This window comes from Anser cygnoides, chromosome 2 (genome assembly GCF_040182565.1).
Source record: "Anser cygnoides isolate HZ-2024a breed goose chromosome 2, Taihu_goose_T2T_genome, whole genome shotgun sequence".
Taxonomy (NCBI): Eukaryota; Metazoa; Chordata; class Aves; order Anseriformes; family Anatidae; genus Anser; species Anser cygnoides.
The window spans coordinates 145,278,027-145,297,993 of NC_089874.1; the positions used below are offsets into that span (position 1 = coordinate 145,278,027).

Consider the following 19,967-nt stretch of genomic DNA (forward strand, 5'->3'; position numbering starts at 1 on the left):
GGTGTGGTTCAGGGCTGGAGGTGCTTTGTAGCGGTGTGTTCCCAGAAGGACACTGTACTGGTGAGAAGGGCCAAGGCCTCCCTTCACCTGGTCTGCTGGTCCTACCAAATATAACACAACCAGAGGTGCACAGAGCTCTGGAAAACCTCCCATTACGTTACTCAACATCTTCCTCCACCCAAATCCTGCACATCAACAGCGAACCACTAACTGCATCTGGGTCAGGCTGGCAGACACACACCGTTTTTGAAGCTCTAGGTGAGCAACCCAGCTGAGCTAACGCCAGCTGAAGAAACACCCAGCGGGAAGCTACTTCAGCCAAATTTTTAGCACCTTCCACATTTACAGCAGCCTAGCCAACCGCCTAGGACTATCTCTAGGACCACACAGGCGGCACGCAGATAAGGGTTATTTATCACACTTCCTGACGCCACAAAAACCCCGCTAAAACTCCTGAGGGGGCTGCAGACCCCGCGAGGTCGGGCGGCTGCCGGGACAACCCCACGGCTCCGCGCCGCAGGGCGGCCACGTCAACCCGCCCCGCCCCGCCCCGCTCCTCCAGCAGCCGCGGGCGGCGTGAGCCGGGCGGCCCGGGCGGCGCTGGTTGGCGGGGCCGGGGGAAGCGGCGCGGCCGGAAGGGGCGGCCCAGTCGCCCCGGTGACAGGAGGCCGAGATGGCGGCGCGGGAGGCGGCGGCGAGCGCCAGGCTTTGAATGAGGGGCGGCCGGAGGCTGCGCTTTGGCCGCTTCGGCGCCCGGCGGCCCCCCGGCCGGGGCAGGTGAGCGGGAGGGGGCCGCCATTTGGCGGAGGGGTGCCCGCTTCCACCTCGGGCACCGCCGGGCCGGGGAAAGGGGCCGGGGGGGGGGTCCTAGAGGCTGGGACAAACGGGAGGAGTCGGGGGCGCAGTCTTGGGTCGTGCTGACAGCAGGCGTGCATAACGAGCCGTGTGGAAGTTGGGCAGTGCAGCTCTAAAGGGTCCGGATCCTGTAGTCCAAAGGTGGACGGCTTCCTCTGGTGTCTGTGCGGTCCTCGGAAAGCTCAGCCCTGGGCCGGTGCTGGGGTGCTGGGGTGCTGCTTCGTGGTCAGCGATTCGTGCTGCCTCCGTGGCACGTCTAATGAAAAATAGCACAGCGTTCTGCTTTATGGTCCTCCTGGCTACTCTGGGAATACTGGCGAGCTGTGTAGGGACTTCTTCAAGCTGTCTCGACACAACACAACCTATAGTGTATCACGACTGTGAAGTATTGCGGCTTGTTGAGACACCAGATTTTGCAAGATGATTTTGTGGTAGTAACAAGAGTACATTAATTTATGTTTATGGCTTTCAGTGTGAATACAGATAACTTAAGTCCAGGATGACCAGTAAAGACTGTGGCACAACTGGGATATCATGAAGTCTGTGTCTGAGAACTCCAGTGCTGCATAGGGAGATATGTGAAGTAGTGCACTGTGTCAAAGGTTTCCTATATGACCAAAGTTACTTCCTATATGACCAGTGTAGTATCATGGGATTGCACAGATTCCATCTTTATATTCTGTGTCTGTTTTTAGAAGACAGTAGCACATATAGATAACAAATTATCAAAGAATGACTGTACCTAGTCAGTGGGCTTATATTTTCTGTTTTCACTAATACTACCTCAAAAGACAGGATGCATTCTAGTTCAGAACAGAAAGCTTCAAGAGCTTGCGTTAACAAGATTGGAACTATACTCAGCTTCTTTGAGAGGAAGGGGTGAGATGAGGTGATACTAGTCTAGAAGTTTTACAACTCCAGGATAGTAGGTTTAAAAAGGAAAAGTTTAAGCTCCAGTCTGTAAACAGTTAGGTGTCTAGGAATGATTTAGGTAGGGCTAGTTTCTGTGTTTACTTATAGAGACAAATACATTCTTTCTTAAATTTTGGCATCCTCTGCAAAAGATTGTCTTAAAATCTCTTCTTGCATTTGAACACCTTGGATGACTTGTCTCACTCCCGCAAGTCATAGGCAAAGTAGTCTTTTCTCCCAGCTGCCTCGTAACGTCTTATTTAGGGTTCTTACACTGAAACTTAGAACATCAGTGTTGAAACTACAGTTCCTTAAGGACATCCCCGTAACCACCCGCATGTAGACAGATTCTACTCTTCTAATGCCGTAGTAGCATGGCTACTACAAAATGTCGTAATGCTGCCATTTCATCTATCCATTTATCAAAATCAATGGTAAAGATGTTGGCCTAGTTGTTTTTTTCCTCCTGCCTCAGTGCTCCCAATATTATGTTTCTACGTAAAGCAATTAAAAAAAATAAAGAAGGATCAAATCATACTGGAAGAGGGGAGTGGAACATCTTCATTAGGTTACAGAATCACGGTTACTCTCTGAAGTGCAGGAGATGCTGGTTTTGGCTTTCAGTACCTGGCTGAATGCTGCTCCTGAATCATTACGTTGCTGTTTTAAAAAGTCAATGTCTTTGTACATCTTTTAATGTACACGATTTGGAGGAGGGGTTTTGTGCTTGTAAAGAAACACTTTTTTTTATCTCTTTTTACTAATCTTCATAAGGTTCCATCTCCCTGTAAATCTCTGGTCATCTTCAGACTAATGTGGTAGCACTGCTTGTTTAAAATTTTATGTAAAATGAACTTCTAAGAAACCTTATCGTTGCCACTTAAACTTCGGACTAATCATATGGTGCTTTTTGATTTTTATCATCTGTTTGTTCTAGCGCAGACATGCTGGTTCGCTGGTGCTCTTGTGGAGTTTTGGGGCTGACACGTGTGAGTACCAAAGGGCACGGTAGTCTTCTGTACCAGGAAATGGATGTCTCATTTTGCCTTAGGAGGTTTTTTGTGGTTACTCATGTAAACATGTTGTTGGTGGGGAAACGATCAGTTTCAGTCAAGTTATTTTTAATTTTGATTTAGACTTCTTCCCTTGGCTATTTAATTAGCTGTATTTAATGCAAGGAAAAGCCACTGTTTCCAAGGTGTCTTCATGTATTCATTGCAGAGTCACAGATGAGCTGATGTGAAAGAATGTGCAATCAACTCACAAAGCAGTGGTAATTCAAGACAGAAATTCCATTCAGAAGGTGATGATATCTGAAGAAAACGACACAGCACAAATCAGTCAGCATTACAAGTAGAACATGGGAGCAACAGAGGAGAGGATAGGTGTCCTTTAATATTAATCTTCTGACATCGTTTTAACTGTTGGAAGGACGTGAGTTCAGTAAGAGGAAAAAAAACTTAAGTCTTTAAAACCATTTGAGTGCCAGAAAGTGACTTTGTTTTAGAATTGGCTCTGTCTCTTGAGATATTGCTTAAGTAGTGTTTGTGTGTGCAATTAGGTATAAAAGAGGAAGTGCTCCTGCAGACGACGAGGTGCTCGTTGCACGGTGATGGCCAGTGAGCATTTTGTCTCTTGCACCTTAGTTCACATACTCAGCTGGTCGGTGTGTGCTGCAGGCTGGTGCCAGCGAGGTCCGAGTTGCCAGGAGCTCTAACGCCGCTGCAAGCTGAGCGCAGTGTAAAAGTGTTTCAATACATTTCTGAACTTTCCCTGCCTTCCCTATATTTCCTTTATTGATCCATAAAATGTTTCCAGGGCTAAGTTGCCTTGGGCTTCTCACTTGTCTCTGTGTTCAATGTCTTGCTGCTACCATGCTCTAATCTTTTTGGTACACAACTTCCATGTGAGCAATTGCCGTAACTTCTTACCAGTAGAAAGCAGGATGAGCTACATGAGTCAAACTCTTGCTAGATGTGGTAACTTTTACAAAATTGTTGCACTGACTGCTAAAATTAGATTAATTAGGGTTCATGTCCTGATTCACTTACTTCTATCTATTGCAATGGAGCTTAAAAGTTAGTTGACAGAAAGTCTGATAAATGTTATACATTTGAGGCAGTGTTAATGGGAGAAGGAAAACTATTACATGTTGCAAATGGGAAGCTGAGGCATGGGGCATGATACATGCAAAGCTGTGTCAGGCTGACAGGTTATCAGATTTTTTGAATTCTAGTCCAGTGTTTCACCTCTGCCTCCATCTGTTAAGAAATGTTCGAGTATTCTTGCTGGAGCACTGCCACTCTGTGTTCTGTCTCAGTGCTCTACGTGGCTGTGCATCTCTTCTTCCCTCGGCTGGAAAAGGACTGACAACAGAAATAGAAGGGACACCTTGTTTTACCTAACAAGTCTCGTGTCATGTTGTCAGGTGAATTCAGTTTGCACTAAACTCAGAAAATGCAGTAACACAAATGCTCCAAGTGCTGTTTTAGATGTCTGGCAGGGAATGCTTGACGTGCCCTAATCTTGAACCAAGTACTTGGTTTAAGATTCTTTTTACCTAACATTTAGCATATTGCCAAAATTAATGCATATGCATTGCTTCACATCTTAATTAGCTGTAGAAAAACTAGATACACTGATAAAAGTACCTTTTAAAGCTGGATGATTGCTGGCAGTACAATGTCTAGTGATTCCTTGCTGTTGCCAAAACTCTGGCTGCGGATCTGACGACTTTGAGCACAGGGCTTAACTTAATTGGGGAGGTCACAATCAAAGCTTAGAGCAGAAGAAAGCAAAATGATACTTGCTGTCTTGAAGGGCTTGATGCTGCCGTAGTTAAAGTGGAACGCAGCTCAAACACACGCGTGCAGCATGTGGCTGTGTCTCGCCCTCCTTCAATATAACGCTGCAGTTCCTGCGTGGCACATAGGAAGTGGAGCAAGGAGTCACCTGAGCGGTGTGGGGAATGAAGGGAGCTGTTGAACCCTGCTGAACAGGCGTGTGGGTGATATTGGAAGTGTGTGCTGCCAGGTATAGGAATGCCCTGGGGAAAATGCAATAATTTCTGGTGACTAACAAACACTTGTCAGCAGTGAACTTCAAGAAATTGTGAGCTAGACTGTCCTTGTGGATTGTGGTTTTTTTTCTTTTTTCTTAAAACTTAGGGAAAAATAATATTGAGTCTAGAAATTTTTGAGTAATAGTGCTTCCTAAAACAATCTTTTCAATCAGTAGGGTGTTTTGTTTTGTTTTTAAATTTAGGATCTGCCTGGACTGTCTGGTTTGGCAGTTCAGTAGGCTAAACAGTAGGAAAGTAGGAAAGTTGCTTTATTCTTTGAAGTGTTGAGTATCTTTCTACTAACTCCCTCTGACCCCTAAGCCAATAAAAGAGTGAATTCTGATGGAGAAGAATGGAATGAGCTTCTAAATAACCTTCCTTTCAGAAAAGACATACCTTTATTCTTATTTCAGCAGGTCACCTGCTCTTCATTCCTGAAATCCCAGGTAGATGGCTTTTAGCTGCATCTCTTTAATGTAACAATTTCTTTTGCCAATTAAGTGCTCCTTTGCAGTAATCTTTACCTTTAGAATAGAGAGCTATCCATCCAGTTGCCGTCTGCTGTTTTTTTCACTAGCTTCCACTGTTCCTAAATCCTTCACATTTTTGACTGATGTATTATCCTGTCACATAGATATTGTCCAAATCGCTTATGCCAGAAGGTGAGGAAGTGCATGAGTACAATACCAAATGATAGTTCTGTTTTTAAATCGGAAAGCTAAGTGTGTTGGCTGGTGTCTGATGTCACTACTTTTTGTGGGAAGTTTGACTGTTTCCTGTTCCTGTTAGGTAAAAAGCCCGTTTGATACCCACTCTTCTACAAAGAGTCTCCTGTGAAATGAGATTAAGACAAGGCCAGCATCGAGGTAGAGGTGAAGTGTGTCCCACAGGGCCTTTCTCCTGAGCTACAGCTTGGTAGCATGGCCTGTAATTTGGTGGTTATATTATATATTTGGTGTAATTATTTTGGTGGTTATGCAAAGGCTTAAGCCTTCCTTTTTTTTTTTTTTTTTTTTCAATAAAAGGACCCACTTGCTTAGTAGTAACCCTGCACAACTTTTCAGTAGCAAAAATTCCTTTTCTGGACTGTACGTGAAGTAGTATTTCCAGCACCATGTTACTATGTTTAATACTAGTTATCTAGTAAATGAGCACCAGTAAAGTAAATCTAAGCTCCGTGAAGCTCACAAATCCCATGATGTACTTTTTAATAAAATCCTCAGGGCAGTATTGGAGCAGCCTACCTAATGACCCACCTTCCTGACTCTTCCTAACTTAAAGCCTGGAATATAAAAAGTGATTTAAATGCCATAGCATATTTGAAATCAAGCTGTCCTTCCATGGAATACTCATGGCCTGAGGAAAATGTCACAGGGCTGCCTTCTCTTCTCACCAGGAGGTATGTTAAACTGGCATCAGAAAATGTTGTTACAAGTGTAGCTGTATATAATTAAAAGCTAGTTGTGAAGCCTAACCTCTTCTTCCTTACTCTGAGATGTTCACCTATAGAAGAAAGAAAAGGGATCCTTGAATTACAGTTTATTATTCAAACTGGGTCTGTACCTATTTGAGGGGACCTGTTGGAATAAATGTGATATGTTGAATATGAATTACCTAAATTCTCTAACTGACGCTGAAAAATAGCAACCAGCATTGGTGGTTTCAGCTGAAGATCAATTTTTGCTTATCTGGGTTTGTTAGCATGATCTGGGCTGTCACAGGAGCATTGATGTATCCAGGGGATTAACTTGTCCTGTAGCGCACGTAGTGTGAACAGGATCCTTCTTCCCTGATGATCTTTCAGTGACATTGGTCACTAAAATAAAATGTTGGTTCTCATCACACATCTCCAATTAAAATCACTGGAAACTTCAAACAACCACTTTTAGGTTTTGACTTAATGCTGATTTCATGTACATTGATAATTTGCATATGCAAGGTTTGCGCAAGGAGGTGTGAGCTTCTTACCGGTCATAATTCCTTTCTCCTTGCATTGTTAGCGTCTAAAATAGATCAGTCACCACAACTGATTGGCACTTTAAAAGTGCTTTTAATTGTGTCTTTATCTATGATTATGTGCTGTTTTTTTTTAAAGGCTGTACACATGAGGTGCTTGCATTTTTTACATCAGTGAAATGTCCAGATAGTAGGCAGGTAGAGTCTCTGCTCCAGGTACCTCTTCTCTTTTCTTGCATGAATGTAGCTTCACAGAATGCTCCCTGTTTATGAGCAACTAAGGAAATTGGCCTTAAGGGCTATAAAGATATATGATGCTCTACATCTAACTTTTTTTTTTTTCTTTTGCAGGAAGGGTTTCTCATCATGGCCATAACACAGTTTCGGCTGTTTAAAATCTGTACTTGCCTGGCAGCTGTGCTTTCTTTTATTAAAAAGTTAATATGCAGGTAAACATGTCTTAATTTGGTTACCTTTTCTGGTTTAATTACAAGTTTTTTCTCTTTTTTCTTTCTCCCCAACACATACCCACCTCTTTTCCTAATTCTGGTTTTGCTACTGATTGCAAAACAATCAAGAAGGATACAAAATAAGTCAAATTCACTCTTTAATCTGCATATTCCTGCGGAGTTCAAAAGTCTGTGTAGTGCAATTGTGAGTCCGTGTATTTTTGTGTTATGATAGCTCTAGTGGGGATTGTTTTCTGAACAGCTATGACAGGGTTTAAAAATTGCCTTTTAACGTTATCCTCTGTCAAGTGACTAAAAACTGTTCACGATTTTTTTAAAAAGGATTTGGCAAGTGATATTTTGTTTTTAAGAGGTTCACTTAATGGCAGCATCCACCCAGTCATCAGTCAGTAGGCTTTCATTGTAAATATAACTCATTCTCGTCCTGCTTGGTCAAGAAACAGTTGCTTGAGATGCTTGAGACTAGGTTCTTCTGCCTGCTAAAGGTTCATACAAATGTTTAGAGGACAGTGATTAGTTTCAGAGAACTGCTTTTTTTTCCCTTTTTTTTTTTAATGAACATCGTACAACTTACAAGAGAAAGCAAAAACACTCAGTGTTCTTTTGAGTTGTAAATTCATGAACACAGGGGTAGTATCCAGAAGCATTACAAAAAAAAAAGGACAAAAAAACCCCACACATCTGTATCTATCTATCTATATATCCAGATTTATGGTTATATATTAGTAGGATTCAACAGTACCTGATGCTGATCTTCTCAGATACTGTGCCATCTTCTGGACTACTTTTTCTTCTCATCACCCTTACAGGATGTTGTTTTATTTAAACAATTAGCAGTCTGAAGAAATGTATTCTTCTTTTGTGTATGATAACTACTACCTTGCCACTGAGATTAAAGCATATGCAGAGTATGTGGTAGACACAAAATAGCATCTGAATTGTTTTTTGTCCTGTTCACCTTTGCTCATTGTATGAATAAGAGGAAGCTTTCAGTTCGTTGTTGGTAAATTCACTCCACATTTGTTGAAGTTTTAAAAAGATGCATTTTAATGCTGCATACAACTTAATAGCTGTCAGCTTTAGTTTTGTGATTTGAATACTAAATTAAATTAAGAATACTTGCCATTCAAGTTCTTAAAGAAGTCAAAACACTGAGTTGGTATGATTTCTGTAATATATATTTTTATATAAGTTTCTGTAATATGTGGACCCTTAATCAAAGTGTTAAGGTATCTTTTATAAACAGTACTGTCACTGCACCTAATAAACAATTTTCTTCTTTTTCAATTTCTGAATGAACTAAATCATTGCAGTGAACAGGCGAGGAACTGGTTGGGAGCAAAAAGTAGGAGAATTTTTCTTCTCTTAATAACAGTTAGTCGAAGGAATGAAAATTTTAAAACTTTCACATAAGCAAGTGAGTTGATCAAGTTAGTTCGGTCCGTTAACCACAGAGAGTTCTTCATTTTAATGTCAGCTGCAAAGCATAGTTTAATAAATTTTGTTTTCTTATAATGCACCCCTGCATATGAGTAAGCTTGGTAACCAGCAAATGTGATTTAATTAAATGTGCATTTTAATTTGATGGATATGAGCTGGTACTTATTTGGATTACACATTTCAGTTTTTAATTTAAACAAGTGCCTGTAGAGACTGTGCATCTCTCCAGTCAGCATAAAGCCTATGCATAGCACTTGGCATTTTTCAGTTAAGTTTCTTTTTTGATGAACAGCAGCCTGCTTGAATCCACTGTTTCCAGCAAACAACAGGTATAAATACAAAATAAGGTGAAATTTCATTCCGTTTACAACCTTCATCCTGCTGACAAATCTGGATGCTGCTAATTATTATAGATAAACAAAACCAAGAAGCATTGAGACATTTGGCCTTCAGAGCAGTGATCAGTGTCTGTCTAATGATGGTTGGGAAGCAGCTGTTTCCAGGCTTGGGTTTCTGTTAGAGACATCAACAAAATCTAGTCAGCCCAAGTATCAGAAGTTTCTAATGTGTTTGAGGGGGCTTTGTTTTTCTTTTTGCCTGTTACAGAACCTAGCGTCAAGTTCGTTAAATATTTTTATGTGAAGGGAAGATTAAAACAGGTCTCATATGACTGCATATGTAAGTCAAACAGGCCTACAACAATGACATTTTTGTCATTGTTGACACCGCAGTAGTAGATTACCTTTTGTATGAAGACTTCATTTTTTTCAAGGATATAATCTGAAAATTGTGCTTAAATTTGGTTGCCTAAGTAGTCTTTTATAACGGAACCTGCTTGAAGATTGCACCTATGCATATGTACTACATAGGATAGAATTTAGAATTCTGTCCCCTATCTTGGTTACCTTGTACTTAGTAATAGCTTTTTCTGAGCTACATTTATTTTAATTTCTTAACATTGTAGAGACTTCCAGACTTAGACAGCTGTAAGTTTCAGTCTTAAAAATCTGAAGCAACTAAGATTTGCTTTCTCTTGAAGACTTCTTGCAAGTGAACTAAACTATGTTGTTTTTAAAGGAACAGTTTCTAAATGGGCTAGAGTTGATTATATGAAGTGAAAATTTGATGATAGCACCTGATCTTTCCTAAGGAGGTATCATTTGGGCCAAAAGTAGGAAAAAAATAACCTAGTCACTCACCAGTGTGCAATGGACCTTGTATTACAAGCAATTCAGCTGTTCTGATGTGGTGGTGGAATGTTCTATAATAATAAAAATAATGGACGTGAACTCCAAGTGGCAGTTCCCTGTGGCATTCTCATCAGTATCAATAAACATGTCTTTGTTCTTCCAAGCTATCAAGGTCCAAGGTCAGTTAGGTGACTGTCTTGATATAGGAGCTGACGTGGGGAGAACACGAGTGTCAGTCTCAAATTCATTCTCTTGTGTTAAAAGCTTTTAAGATACAGCAAATGTCAGCTAAAAATATTTTAATTGTTATTGTGATTTTTTTTAATGTCATTAAGTAAATATTTGCATTATTAGCAATGCAATAGTGTTTGTCTTCAATTAAAATTGATACAGTTGCTGGAACACTTTCACTGCAACACTGTTCTTTAAGTAGAAGCATGTATTGAGCAGAAGCTGTTGACTTGCATAATCTTGTGCTACCTCTCTTTAGACTTCAAAGGAAAAATGCTTTGAGGGGCTTTCAAATCGAACAGCTCAACAAACGATTTGTTAAACGCAGCTTAACGCCTCAGGCCAATAGCAGAATTTCTCGGTTTCCAGTGGAAATGGTTATCTTTGAGCTAATAGAGATCGGTAGTGTTTGCTTCTTTAGAATTGAGAATCTAAAAACTGTAACTGACTATATGCAAATAGCTGATTTAATTCATGCTTTTCAAACTGGCATAGAAACCGAGGAGGAGCAACTCTTTAAGAAACGTGAACAGTAAATGGTGCTTTGAAATTCGTGTGAACCCCGCTTTAAATTCATGATGAGAGTCCTTTGTTTAGCAGGCTCTCTTACTAGCAGTAGACAGTGCTGAGGTAGTTTAAGCACTTAATGTTTTAGCCAGACTACTTGCAGCAGTGCTGTTCTCAGACTTCCTTTTTTTTTTTTTTTTTAAACTTAGTGGTCATGTTTTCAGAGCTTGGAGGAATCCTACGTTTTTCTTTCAGGTCTGGAAGAGGGCGAAAGTTAAGTGGAGACCAAATAACTTTGCCAACCACAGTGGATTATTCATCTGTTCCCAAACAGGTAATTGCTTCAGTGGTAGGTAACTTAATAATTACTTAACAGAGTGATCATACCAGTTATCTTGTCGTAGCAAGATACAGTAAGACACATTTTTATGTGAAATTAATTTGTACCATTCACTTCTATAGCCAGAAGTAGAAGACTGGTCTTCATGGGATGAGGATGCGCCCACCAGTGTAAAGATTGAAGGTGGCAATGGTAATGTGGCAGCTCAGCAAAACCCTTTGGAACAAATGGAACCTGATTATTTCAAAGATATGACACCAACTATAAGAAAAACTCAAAAAGTAGGTATTGAGCTTTCAACTATACTTACTGAGGGCTTTCTATGCTTTAATATAGGTTATAAGTAAATTGGCAACCTACAGATAGTGCTTCAGGCAAAATTATGCTGTCCTGTTGAAATGAGAATAGATGCTGATGTCTAGTCTAACCTGGCTGATTAAAATGGTGACTTTCAGACCTTACCAAATGTGATACTGGTTCGTGTTTACATCGTTAGTCTTACAGTTCTTGGAAATTTATGGTGAACTTCATAGTCTAAATGTTCTAGGAAGTATAAATGTGAGAACCCTCACCTCACTTTTAATTCTGAAAATAGAACCATTGCACTAAGACACTTGTGCTCGTACCTCTTTGTTATTTGAACAGAGACATTCGTTGTCCTGCCCGTACTGATGTTTGATGTAGCAACACTGCTGCCTCAGAAAGCAGTGGGTACTTGTTTTACCAAGCTGTGTTGGGGTGAGTGGTATTAGGGAGCTGATATTTCAAAATAGCTTGCTTTTCAAAGATCAGATATTTGGAGAAAAAACAGATGGGTATCTCCACAGTAGTTTTAAATCCGTGAACTTTTTCTAATTAAACTTCTGGTAATTGCAAGTTTTGTTTCCATGTGGAAATATTCCAGTTGGATACCTACAGGGCTTTGAGTCGATTGGAAAACCTTTTGCACCATGAAAGTAGTCAAGGACTGGAACAGGTTGCCCAGAGTAGTCCAGTCTCCATCAAGACCCCTGCGTACCTTTGTCAGCCTCAGAGCTGACTGTGCTTTGAGCCAGAGATTCATCTGGACACCCTTGAGGCCCCTTCCAACCTTAATTCTCTGGTGCTCCTATGAACTGGAGATGTTAGTGGGTTCAATTTTGTGTAAATTTGGGGTCTGCAAGATTGTGTGGATTAGAGTCTCACAAAATCTGGGGGGCAGAGGAGGACTGGGGGAGAGGTGGATTTCTCCTTTGTTTCTAATGGCGTTTTCTCTTAATGGATTGAGCTTCTGGTATAGCATAACACTCAGGAAGAATCCGTGCTGCTTGAATACTGCTGTACTGGTTTAGTGTAAACACAACTCTAGGGTTGACTGCAGGCACCATAAAGACCATTGCTGCTAACTTGGCCGTGTTACCAACCTGTAAATACAAATTTGTATTTGCAGTTCCACAGTGTCGGGGCTCAATATGAACTCCAAGATCTGAGGTGGAATCCTTTTGTGTTCCTGCTCATATCTACAGTGTGTGCAAATGGAATTTCAGTCAAATAACCACACCTGCCATTGCCAAACGAGACGGTCTAGTCCTGTTTGCTGTTTTGCATTGCTGCTAGTGTTCATACAGTCAGTGAAATGGGGGATCTACGTCTTTTGGAAGCAGCAGGGGCTTAAAGTAGGCTAAACAAAACAACTGAGTAAGCTCATGTCTTGAGGTCAAGACAGATAAGGGATACACGATCTTAGCTACTGTGTTAAGCCTGTTAACTTGCCTTTCAGGAGAAGTATTAGTGCACGTTTTTCAGCCAAATTAGCACAGAGCTTTATCAGTTGATGTGACAGTGAGTTGCATTTCAACTACTGAAGCTTAGGTTATCTGCACAGCTGTGCTGTTGAAGTACCTGGAATAGCTCGTGTTCCAAAGCAGTACAGCTGTCCAGACAGCGCTACCTTCAGGAGTAGTATCTTACTTTCCTCTCATGGAAGCAGGGTTTCTCCAAGGAATACCTCATGTAATTGGTAGCTCAGGTGAATACTGGGAGATGTGGCTATTGGATCTCTCATTTTTTGTGCCCTTTCTGTGTTTTGATACAGTCATAGGTTGTCACAGTGCTTTGACCTCTCTTTTTGTTCCTTTTTTGAATATTTTCAGATAGTTATTAAAAAACGAGAACCTTTAAATTTTGGGATTCCAGAGGGAAACACGGGATTCTCTAGCAGATTAGCAGCTACACAAGATATTCCTTTTATTCATCAGTCTGTAAGTATGCTCTAAGTATTGATCTTTATTTGACAGATAAATGAGTTCCTTAGGAGAAGGAATAATCTGCCTAAGATATATGTTGTGGAGAGCAAGAGCAATAGTTGTGGAATAACATAAATTATTTTAAAATTGAGTGTGTGGTTCAAAGTAATGAAGTAATTGATCTAATTCTAGTTTATTTATTTGACTGTGAAGCTTAACAGATCAGTGGTTAAAAGGTAGGAAGCTTCCAAGCACCTGTATACTAGCAAATCTTGTAAGCCAATGGCTTACATGTGTTTTGGACTCTACACAGTAAGTTCCTAACAAAAGTTTTTTTTTGTTTTTTTTCTAGGAAGTCTGTGGGTTTTCTTTGCTTTGTAATCTTGAACCCATATTTAACTTTCTGCTTCTCCCTCCTCTTTGCATAGAGCTTGTCTTCTAAGAGTCTCCTAATTTTTGCTCTTTAGTCCTTGCTAAATTGCCTGGCTATGCAACAGCCTGGCTGTTAGAGGGAGATGCTAATTTTTTCTTCCTTTTTGCCTTCTTTAACGGTGCTTTGTTTAATGTACTGCACAAAGTGGTCTAGGCAGAGAGCAGTACAGAATGGTCATAACACTTCCTTAGACTGTCATAATGAAAATAATTTGGGAAAGGGCTCTAGTGAGTAAAAACAGCATTCAGGGAATAACGTTGGTCTGTCCATGCTACTTCCAGAAATTTTTAATACAGTCTACTCAGTTCACCTGCTCGGCTTGTCTTCTCCTTCCTAAAAATGCACTGTAGTACTTCCTTCTTTCCTTTGTTCTCCAGCAACAGGATTTGAAAATCTATACTAACAATATAAAGGCAAAAAGTCAGTATTAGAACATGAACAATAAACTGAGAAGTACTGTCATATCTCAGATGTTTCTGGAAGTCTGAAGTACCAGGGTTAAAAATAAGTGTTTTTATCTATTTTTTTTTTCCACATGAGTAGAGTTTTTCTTGTTTTGTTCCAGCCTGAACTGGGAGACTTGGATACTTGGCAAGAAAATACTAATGCCTGGGAAGAAGAAGAAGATGCTGCCTGGCAGGCAGAAGAAGTTCTTAGGTAAATGAAAATAACGTAGCACTACAAAAACTTTTATGCAAAAGAATCAAGTGCAGGTTTGTTTCCTGTAGCACTTCTGTCATTCTCAGTGCCTCACAAAATTAGTGTGAATACCTCATCTGTTTTGTTCTTCTTTTTCATTTTAAGAAGTTGAAGAAGTACAAATGGTAGCAAGGTGCTGGTTGAGTTGAAGCTAATTGCATGCAATGATTTGAGTTGGCAGTGACTTACGTTAACCTGTTTCATTTCAAGGTTTTATCAAACTTTAGGTGCTTGCTGCATGATCAGATAACCTGCCTCAGATTGCTCCAGCTTCCTAACCTGCTCTCATTCTACTCAGAAAATCACAAATCTATGGCTTCAGTGAGACAATAGTGACAGTGGGAAATAAAGACATGACGTTTTTAAAAATCATTCTAAGCCTGTGAATTCTTTAAAGAAAAAAGGTATTTTTTTCCAGAAAGGAGATTCTGTAGAGCTATTTATTGTACCATTATTTGGGAAAATGTACTTTCCAACAGTAGAGTAAGACAAGAGGGAAGTCATACATCAGAAGCATAATTTTGATGCGTTAGTGGTGGATGATAAATTCAACCAATACTAATGCTGTCAAACTTACATTGACATTCTGGTTAATATCTGATTAGTTGTTTTTTGTTTTTAGCGTTATTACTGAAACTGTTTCAAGTCTGTATCACAGAAGCTATGTGATATATCTGAATGTTGTTTCTTTGGGTTGTTTTTGTTCCAAGGATAGTGCCTTTAAAGAACATCAGTAGACTCAGTAAGATCTTTAATCTCAGAAGTGCAATCTATTGAGATTCAACCTGTGATGCACCAGACAAAGAAAATGAAAGACAATGAAAAATCCTGCTTATTTTGAATTGGGAAATGCCACTGCTTTTGCTAACTGCAGAGGCTGCATTGTGTTTTACTGAACCCTTACCACATTCCATTAAAGATCTTGTTTTTAAGACTATAAAAACAAGTACTGAAGCTTTCCCGAGCGTGGACTTGTCTTACAGAAATTAGGTAGTAGTAATCTAGGGAGTGCATGTATGTTTATTTCTGGAGTGTGAAATTGCCTGTGCAGTGGATTTTCTTGGGATGGTCAAAGGTATATTTTCTGCCAATTGTCAGTTTTGTGCTTTAGAATACTTAGTGAGAGGAGTCACTTACATAGGAATAGCAGTGGAGTTTTCCTTCAGCTCTGTTTTTCAAATTATCTTATTTGGTAGAAGCTGTTCTGAAGCTTTTGGCCTGACATATTTTTACTATGGAAAGACTTCAGCTCAAGCGGTTAATTTTCAGAGGCTTCCTCCTCTGCCCCACTAAAAAGTGTTGAACTTTACTTGCTTTAGTAGGGATGAATGTGTCCAAATATTTCAAGTGAACAGAGCACGGTTAGAACTGTAACTGTCTGTATTACATATCTCTTGGCCTACTATGAATGGCAACCTCAGCACAACTGATCATTGTCTGAGTTGTACCCCAGCTGTGTGAAGTAAAACCTTTGTTTTATTCAGGACGCATCAAATTACAGTGGTTTTCTTTAACTGTGGAAAATGCTGGCTGATACTTAGCAAGATTGGTAGGAAACGCCTTCCGGGCTTACAGTCTCTCTTGCAGTAGGTATCTGTGGTGGGATTAACATCTAACTTTTGACATAAAACTTCAGTATAGTACTTGATAGGCCTGGCTCTGTTTTTTCAGCAGATTGTGTAGTAAGGGAGTGATCTGGTGTCTGTTCTTAGTGCTGTAGAGACTGCAGCATGATCTACAAAATAATCTGAAGATTTCAGATGCTAGTTGGTGGGCAGCCTCCCTGATTCTCCAGAATGCTGATGCTGATTCTGCTCCAGCAGCGCTTACTGAGGATGGTGTGTGTAGAAAAAGTAAGAATCTCCCTCAGCCAGCTGTGTCTGGGTACCTGTTGGTGCTCAGTCAGTATTCAGCAGTGTCTCAGACTGGAATAATTTTTCTGTAGCAATGGAGTGCTGCTCAATCATGCAAAAACGGGCTGTGGCCTCTTAATAGCAGGGCAGACTGTATCCTGTGTTCTCCCTGGTGACTTAATGTTCACCACAACAGTTGAAATAAGCATGTGTAGTAAGCCAAATGCTTCCTGGAAATCCAAGCGTGCTGGAAGACAGTGCTGAGGAGTAAGCCACCGTTGTCTGAGCAGTTCCTGGAGTCTGTTTCTTGCCCGCTCCCCAGCAAGTTCTGGGCTGGTAGCGCTGAAATCTTCCAGTCAGTGACAAATCAGCCTGGTGGATGAAAGCTGGATTTTCATTTTTCTTTACAATTAATTGAAGTTAGGTAGAACTTCGCTGCTGCAAATTGTAGATACCTGTATGTACCTTTAGACTTTCTAATACCAATGAAGTGTTCGGGTTTTTTTTTTTTCCCCAATGGGAACAGTTAACATAAATGGTCCTTGCTTTAGTAAGTAGCTAAGTGTAAAATATCCAGTGTGTGAGAGTATTTTTTGTACTCTTTAACTGTGTTGAAGGAAATTAAAAAAAAAAAGTGAAATGAAATCATTCTTCATAGTTTTTCAAAATGCATACAGTAAGAAAAAAACAAACACACACAACCAGTGGAATGTCTGCTAACTGTTCTGGTTATAATTAGTGTTCTGCTAACCAATGAGAGAGGTTTAGGTTTTTTTGGACGTAACTAGTGTTAGCAGTGCAAAGCAAGACTGGCATCAATAATGAATACTTTTCTGGTTTAAATGACTGGTATCGTTCCATCCAAACTCTGCTGAACTCCTTGCGTTGGAGCCCAGAATAAGTGAGTCAGATGTGGCTGTAGTTTGTCATAGGCTCTTTATTGAGAAATTGAACCTTTCTGAGCTCGAAAGGTTGTAGTAACTTTATATTGAAAATAAGTAAAAAGTTTGGAATAGATACCAGTGTTTTGAAGAATGACCAAGTAAAAGAGCAGTAAAAGGTAATCACTTCTGTGGTGAGCTACTTGTATGTATTTTCTGGTGACTTCAGTACCTCTGTCTGAGATGACACAAAGATCTCTTCTCATTTGGACTTATGTCCAATAAAATCACTCAGCCAGTAGAGGGCATGGAAACCACTTACAGGAATCTTCACTGTGCAGTGTTCTGTGTTGTACAGCTTATACAGGGGGAAGAAACATGATCTGCTATAAATTTCCTTATTTCACAATAGCAAGTGAATAGCAAAATTGCTTAACACCTCTTGTGGCCTTTTTTTTTTTTTAACTCCACTGAATCTTTTTGGAACTGCACTGTCTCTCTGTGCTTTTTACCCTCTTCTGCGTCAGTTCAGAGGTATGGGAAAAAAAAAAAAGTACAAAATAAAATAAATTTGGGCTTCCATTAACTTCAGTAGAAATGGGAGGTAGATTCTGATGTAAATGATTGATTTCATTCTTCCATGACAGCAGAGCGGTGTATTAGAGGATAGCGAAACTTCTAGCCATTAATAATCTGTCAAATGAAACTGTGGAGGTATTAAGTACAGTTCATCTCCTACCACCGTCCAATACAAAGATAATGTGTAGTCTTGTACCTCAAATATTTTGCTTTATGTGCACAGTTTGCCCATAGTTGACAATTTACCAAAGAAAGTTGCCTCAGGTGAGGATTCTTTTTCAGGGGAGGTTCAGGTGGAAATGAGGAGACATTTCTTCTCAGAAAGAGCAGTCAGGCATTGGGACAGGTTGCCCAGGGTGGTGGTGGAGTCACCGTCCCTGGGGGTGTTCAAGGAAAGGTTGGACGTGGTGCTTAGGGACGTGGTTTGGTGGGTGATGTTGGTGGTAGGGGGATGGTTGGACCAGGTGATCTTGGAGGTCTTTTCCAACCTTTATGATTCTATGATAGTTTTTAATTCTGAATGTTTTACAGACTCGAGTGGACATGCACAAATAACATGTGTTGAAAGTTAACTCCTTATTCTCTTGCCAATTAGACTTCTTTATTCTCTTATAATGAGCTATTCTTTATTCTTACTGAACCTGTTAAATTTCTCCTTTTCAAATTAATGAGGCTCCATTTTTTATTTTTAAGTCAGCTTGCAGGCAGCATGGCAATTTTTTTTTAAATACCTAGTAAGCTGAATGCAAAGCAGGAGTGGCCTCTGAACACTTTTCTATTGCTGATTATGAAGTACAGGAGCGAGCTGCCATGTGTCACTTGGAATATGAGCACTATAATGTGTCCCTGAGCAATAGAGTACAGCACGGATCCTGAGCAAGTGAAAAGGAATGTTAAAAGTTACCATCTCACTTGGTTACATGGAAAATGTTCAGAGCACTTGCATTATAAGGAGGACAGCTACTGATGCCTCTGCTGAGGAAAAGGAGGGGCAGAACTCCGTGTTCTAGATGAGTCAAATTGTGTTGGTCTGAATTTGAACAGACAGGTCATCTTGTTGTTGTAGCACTAGATTATTTTTTTTTCTAATTAGTGTTGGGCCTTACAATTGCCCAATACTTGCACTAATTATCCTGAATCTTTGAGAACTGAGTGACTTTCAGATTGTAAATCTTAGGGGGTGGTTGGACCAGATGATCTTGGAGGTCTTTTCCAACCTTTATGAATCTCTGATATTTGAAGGAATATTACTGCCTAAGACTAGATTAACCTGAGAAAAGACCTTTAGCATGACCAAAGAGTAACTGTTCTGAACCTAACTACAGTCGACTGAGGCTCTGTTTTCTGTTAGTTATAATAAGCTAGTTATTGACTATGCTGAAAATTGGACTCCTGTTTTTTTAAGCAGTTCATTTTTTCTCTAATTACAGGCAACAGAAGATAGCAGAAAGGGAAAAAAGAGCAGCAGAACAACAGCGAAAGAAGATGGAGAAAGAGGCCCAAAGGCTAATGAAAAAAGAACAAAACAAAATTGGTGTAAAACTGTCCTAACAGAAACGACGCATCGATGGCAGTGCCAGTGGGAAAAGAGAATTCCAGCTCTACAACATGCGTATTGGTATTGATTTAAGTATTTCCAGGACTTCAACACACTGCTCAATTTCAATGCATTCTTCAGGTCATTCTTGGAAGCCAGAATTCTCCCAAAGTATCTTGAACTGCTAGTAGATGATTCTTTAAGGAGGAAAAAAAATCACAAAAAACAAAACACACACAAAATCATGCCTTGGTGAAATGAAGTTTCCTACAATAGTTCTATTCCAGTACCCTTCTTTGCAGCAAAAGTGATTGAGCAAGATGTTGATTGAGAGAGACTCCTAATGAACAGCTCAAGCCTAGCAAAAAGAATGTAAATATTCAGTGGTGGGGAACCTACTGTATTGTCTGTGCTTACCTGAAACATGTAATTAAACAGTTTTAAATAACCCTTTGCTTCCTACCTGATATCAAAATGTCTGCTTTTGCCTTTTTATAAAAGTATCTATAAATACCTCAGAGTTTTCCGTTGGAGAGGTTTTGGAGGGAGTCCTGATGCGGTGCCAGTATTGTGCAGCAGCAGACACAACCCCGCTGTGATACCACTGCTGTTCTAGCTACACGTGCAGAGCACAGCACTGTACGGGCTGCTGCAGGGAAAGGTGACTCCATCCCAGCCAGACCCAGCACAACATCATGCAGAAGAAGATGACTTGTTATGGGCGACCTGTGGCTCTACGTGTACTCCTGGTGTGCTGTGGTAGAGGACAGCTTACAGCTGAACGCTTCGCTGGGTTTC

General features: G+C 40.3%; 1 protein-coding gene across 4 annotated transcripts; it reads left to right on the forward strand.

The window, feature by feature from the left end:
* Positions 1-621: 621 nt before the first annotated feature.
* EBAG9 (estrogen receptor binding site associated antigen 9) lies at positions 622-19,617 on the forward strand. Of its 4 annotated transcripts, none has more exons than XM_048068723.2 (8): positions 628-777; positions 2,705-2,756; positions 7,136-7,233; positions 10,878-10,956; positions 11,085-11,243; positions 13,095-13,202; positions 14,186-14,277; positions 19,063-19,617. In XM_048068723.2, exons 1-8 carry the CDS (start codon positions 713-715, stop codon positions 19,181-19,183), a joined length of 774 nt encoding a protein of 257 aa, XP_047924680.1. In that variant the 5' UTR covers positions 628-712; the 3' UTR covers positions 19,184-19,617. The 4 variants fall into 4 exon arrangements, with proteins under 4 accessions (XP_047924681.1, XP_066846768.1, XP_047924680.1 ...); XM_048068725.2 differs by lacking the exon at positions 2,705-2,756 and adding an exon at positions 6,052-6,227 and having other exon boundaries at positions 633-777; XM_048068724.2 differs by lacking the exon at positions 2,705-2,756 and having other exon boundaries at positions 622-777.
* Positions 19,618-19,967: the final 350 nt, after the last annotated feature.

Coding starts and splice junctions, on each gene's coding strand:
- EBAG9 (XM_048068723.2), top strand. CDS start 713: ATGAGGGGCGGCCGGAGGCTGCGCTTTGGCCGCTTCGGCGCCCGGCGG. Junction 778..2,704: donor CGGCCCCCCGGCCGGGGCAG/GTGAGCGGGAGG, acceptor TGTTTGTTCTAG/CGCAGACATGCTGGTTCGCT. Junction 2,757..7,135: donor GAGTTTTGGGGCTGACACGT/GTGAGTACCAAA, acceptor TTTCTTTTGCAG/GAAGGGTTTCTCATCATGGC.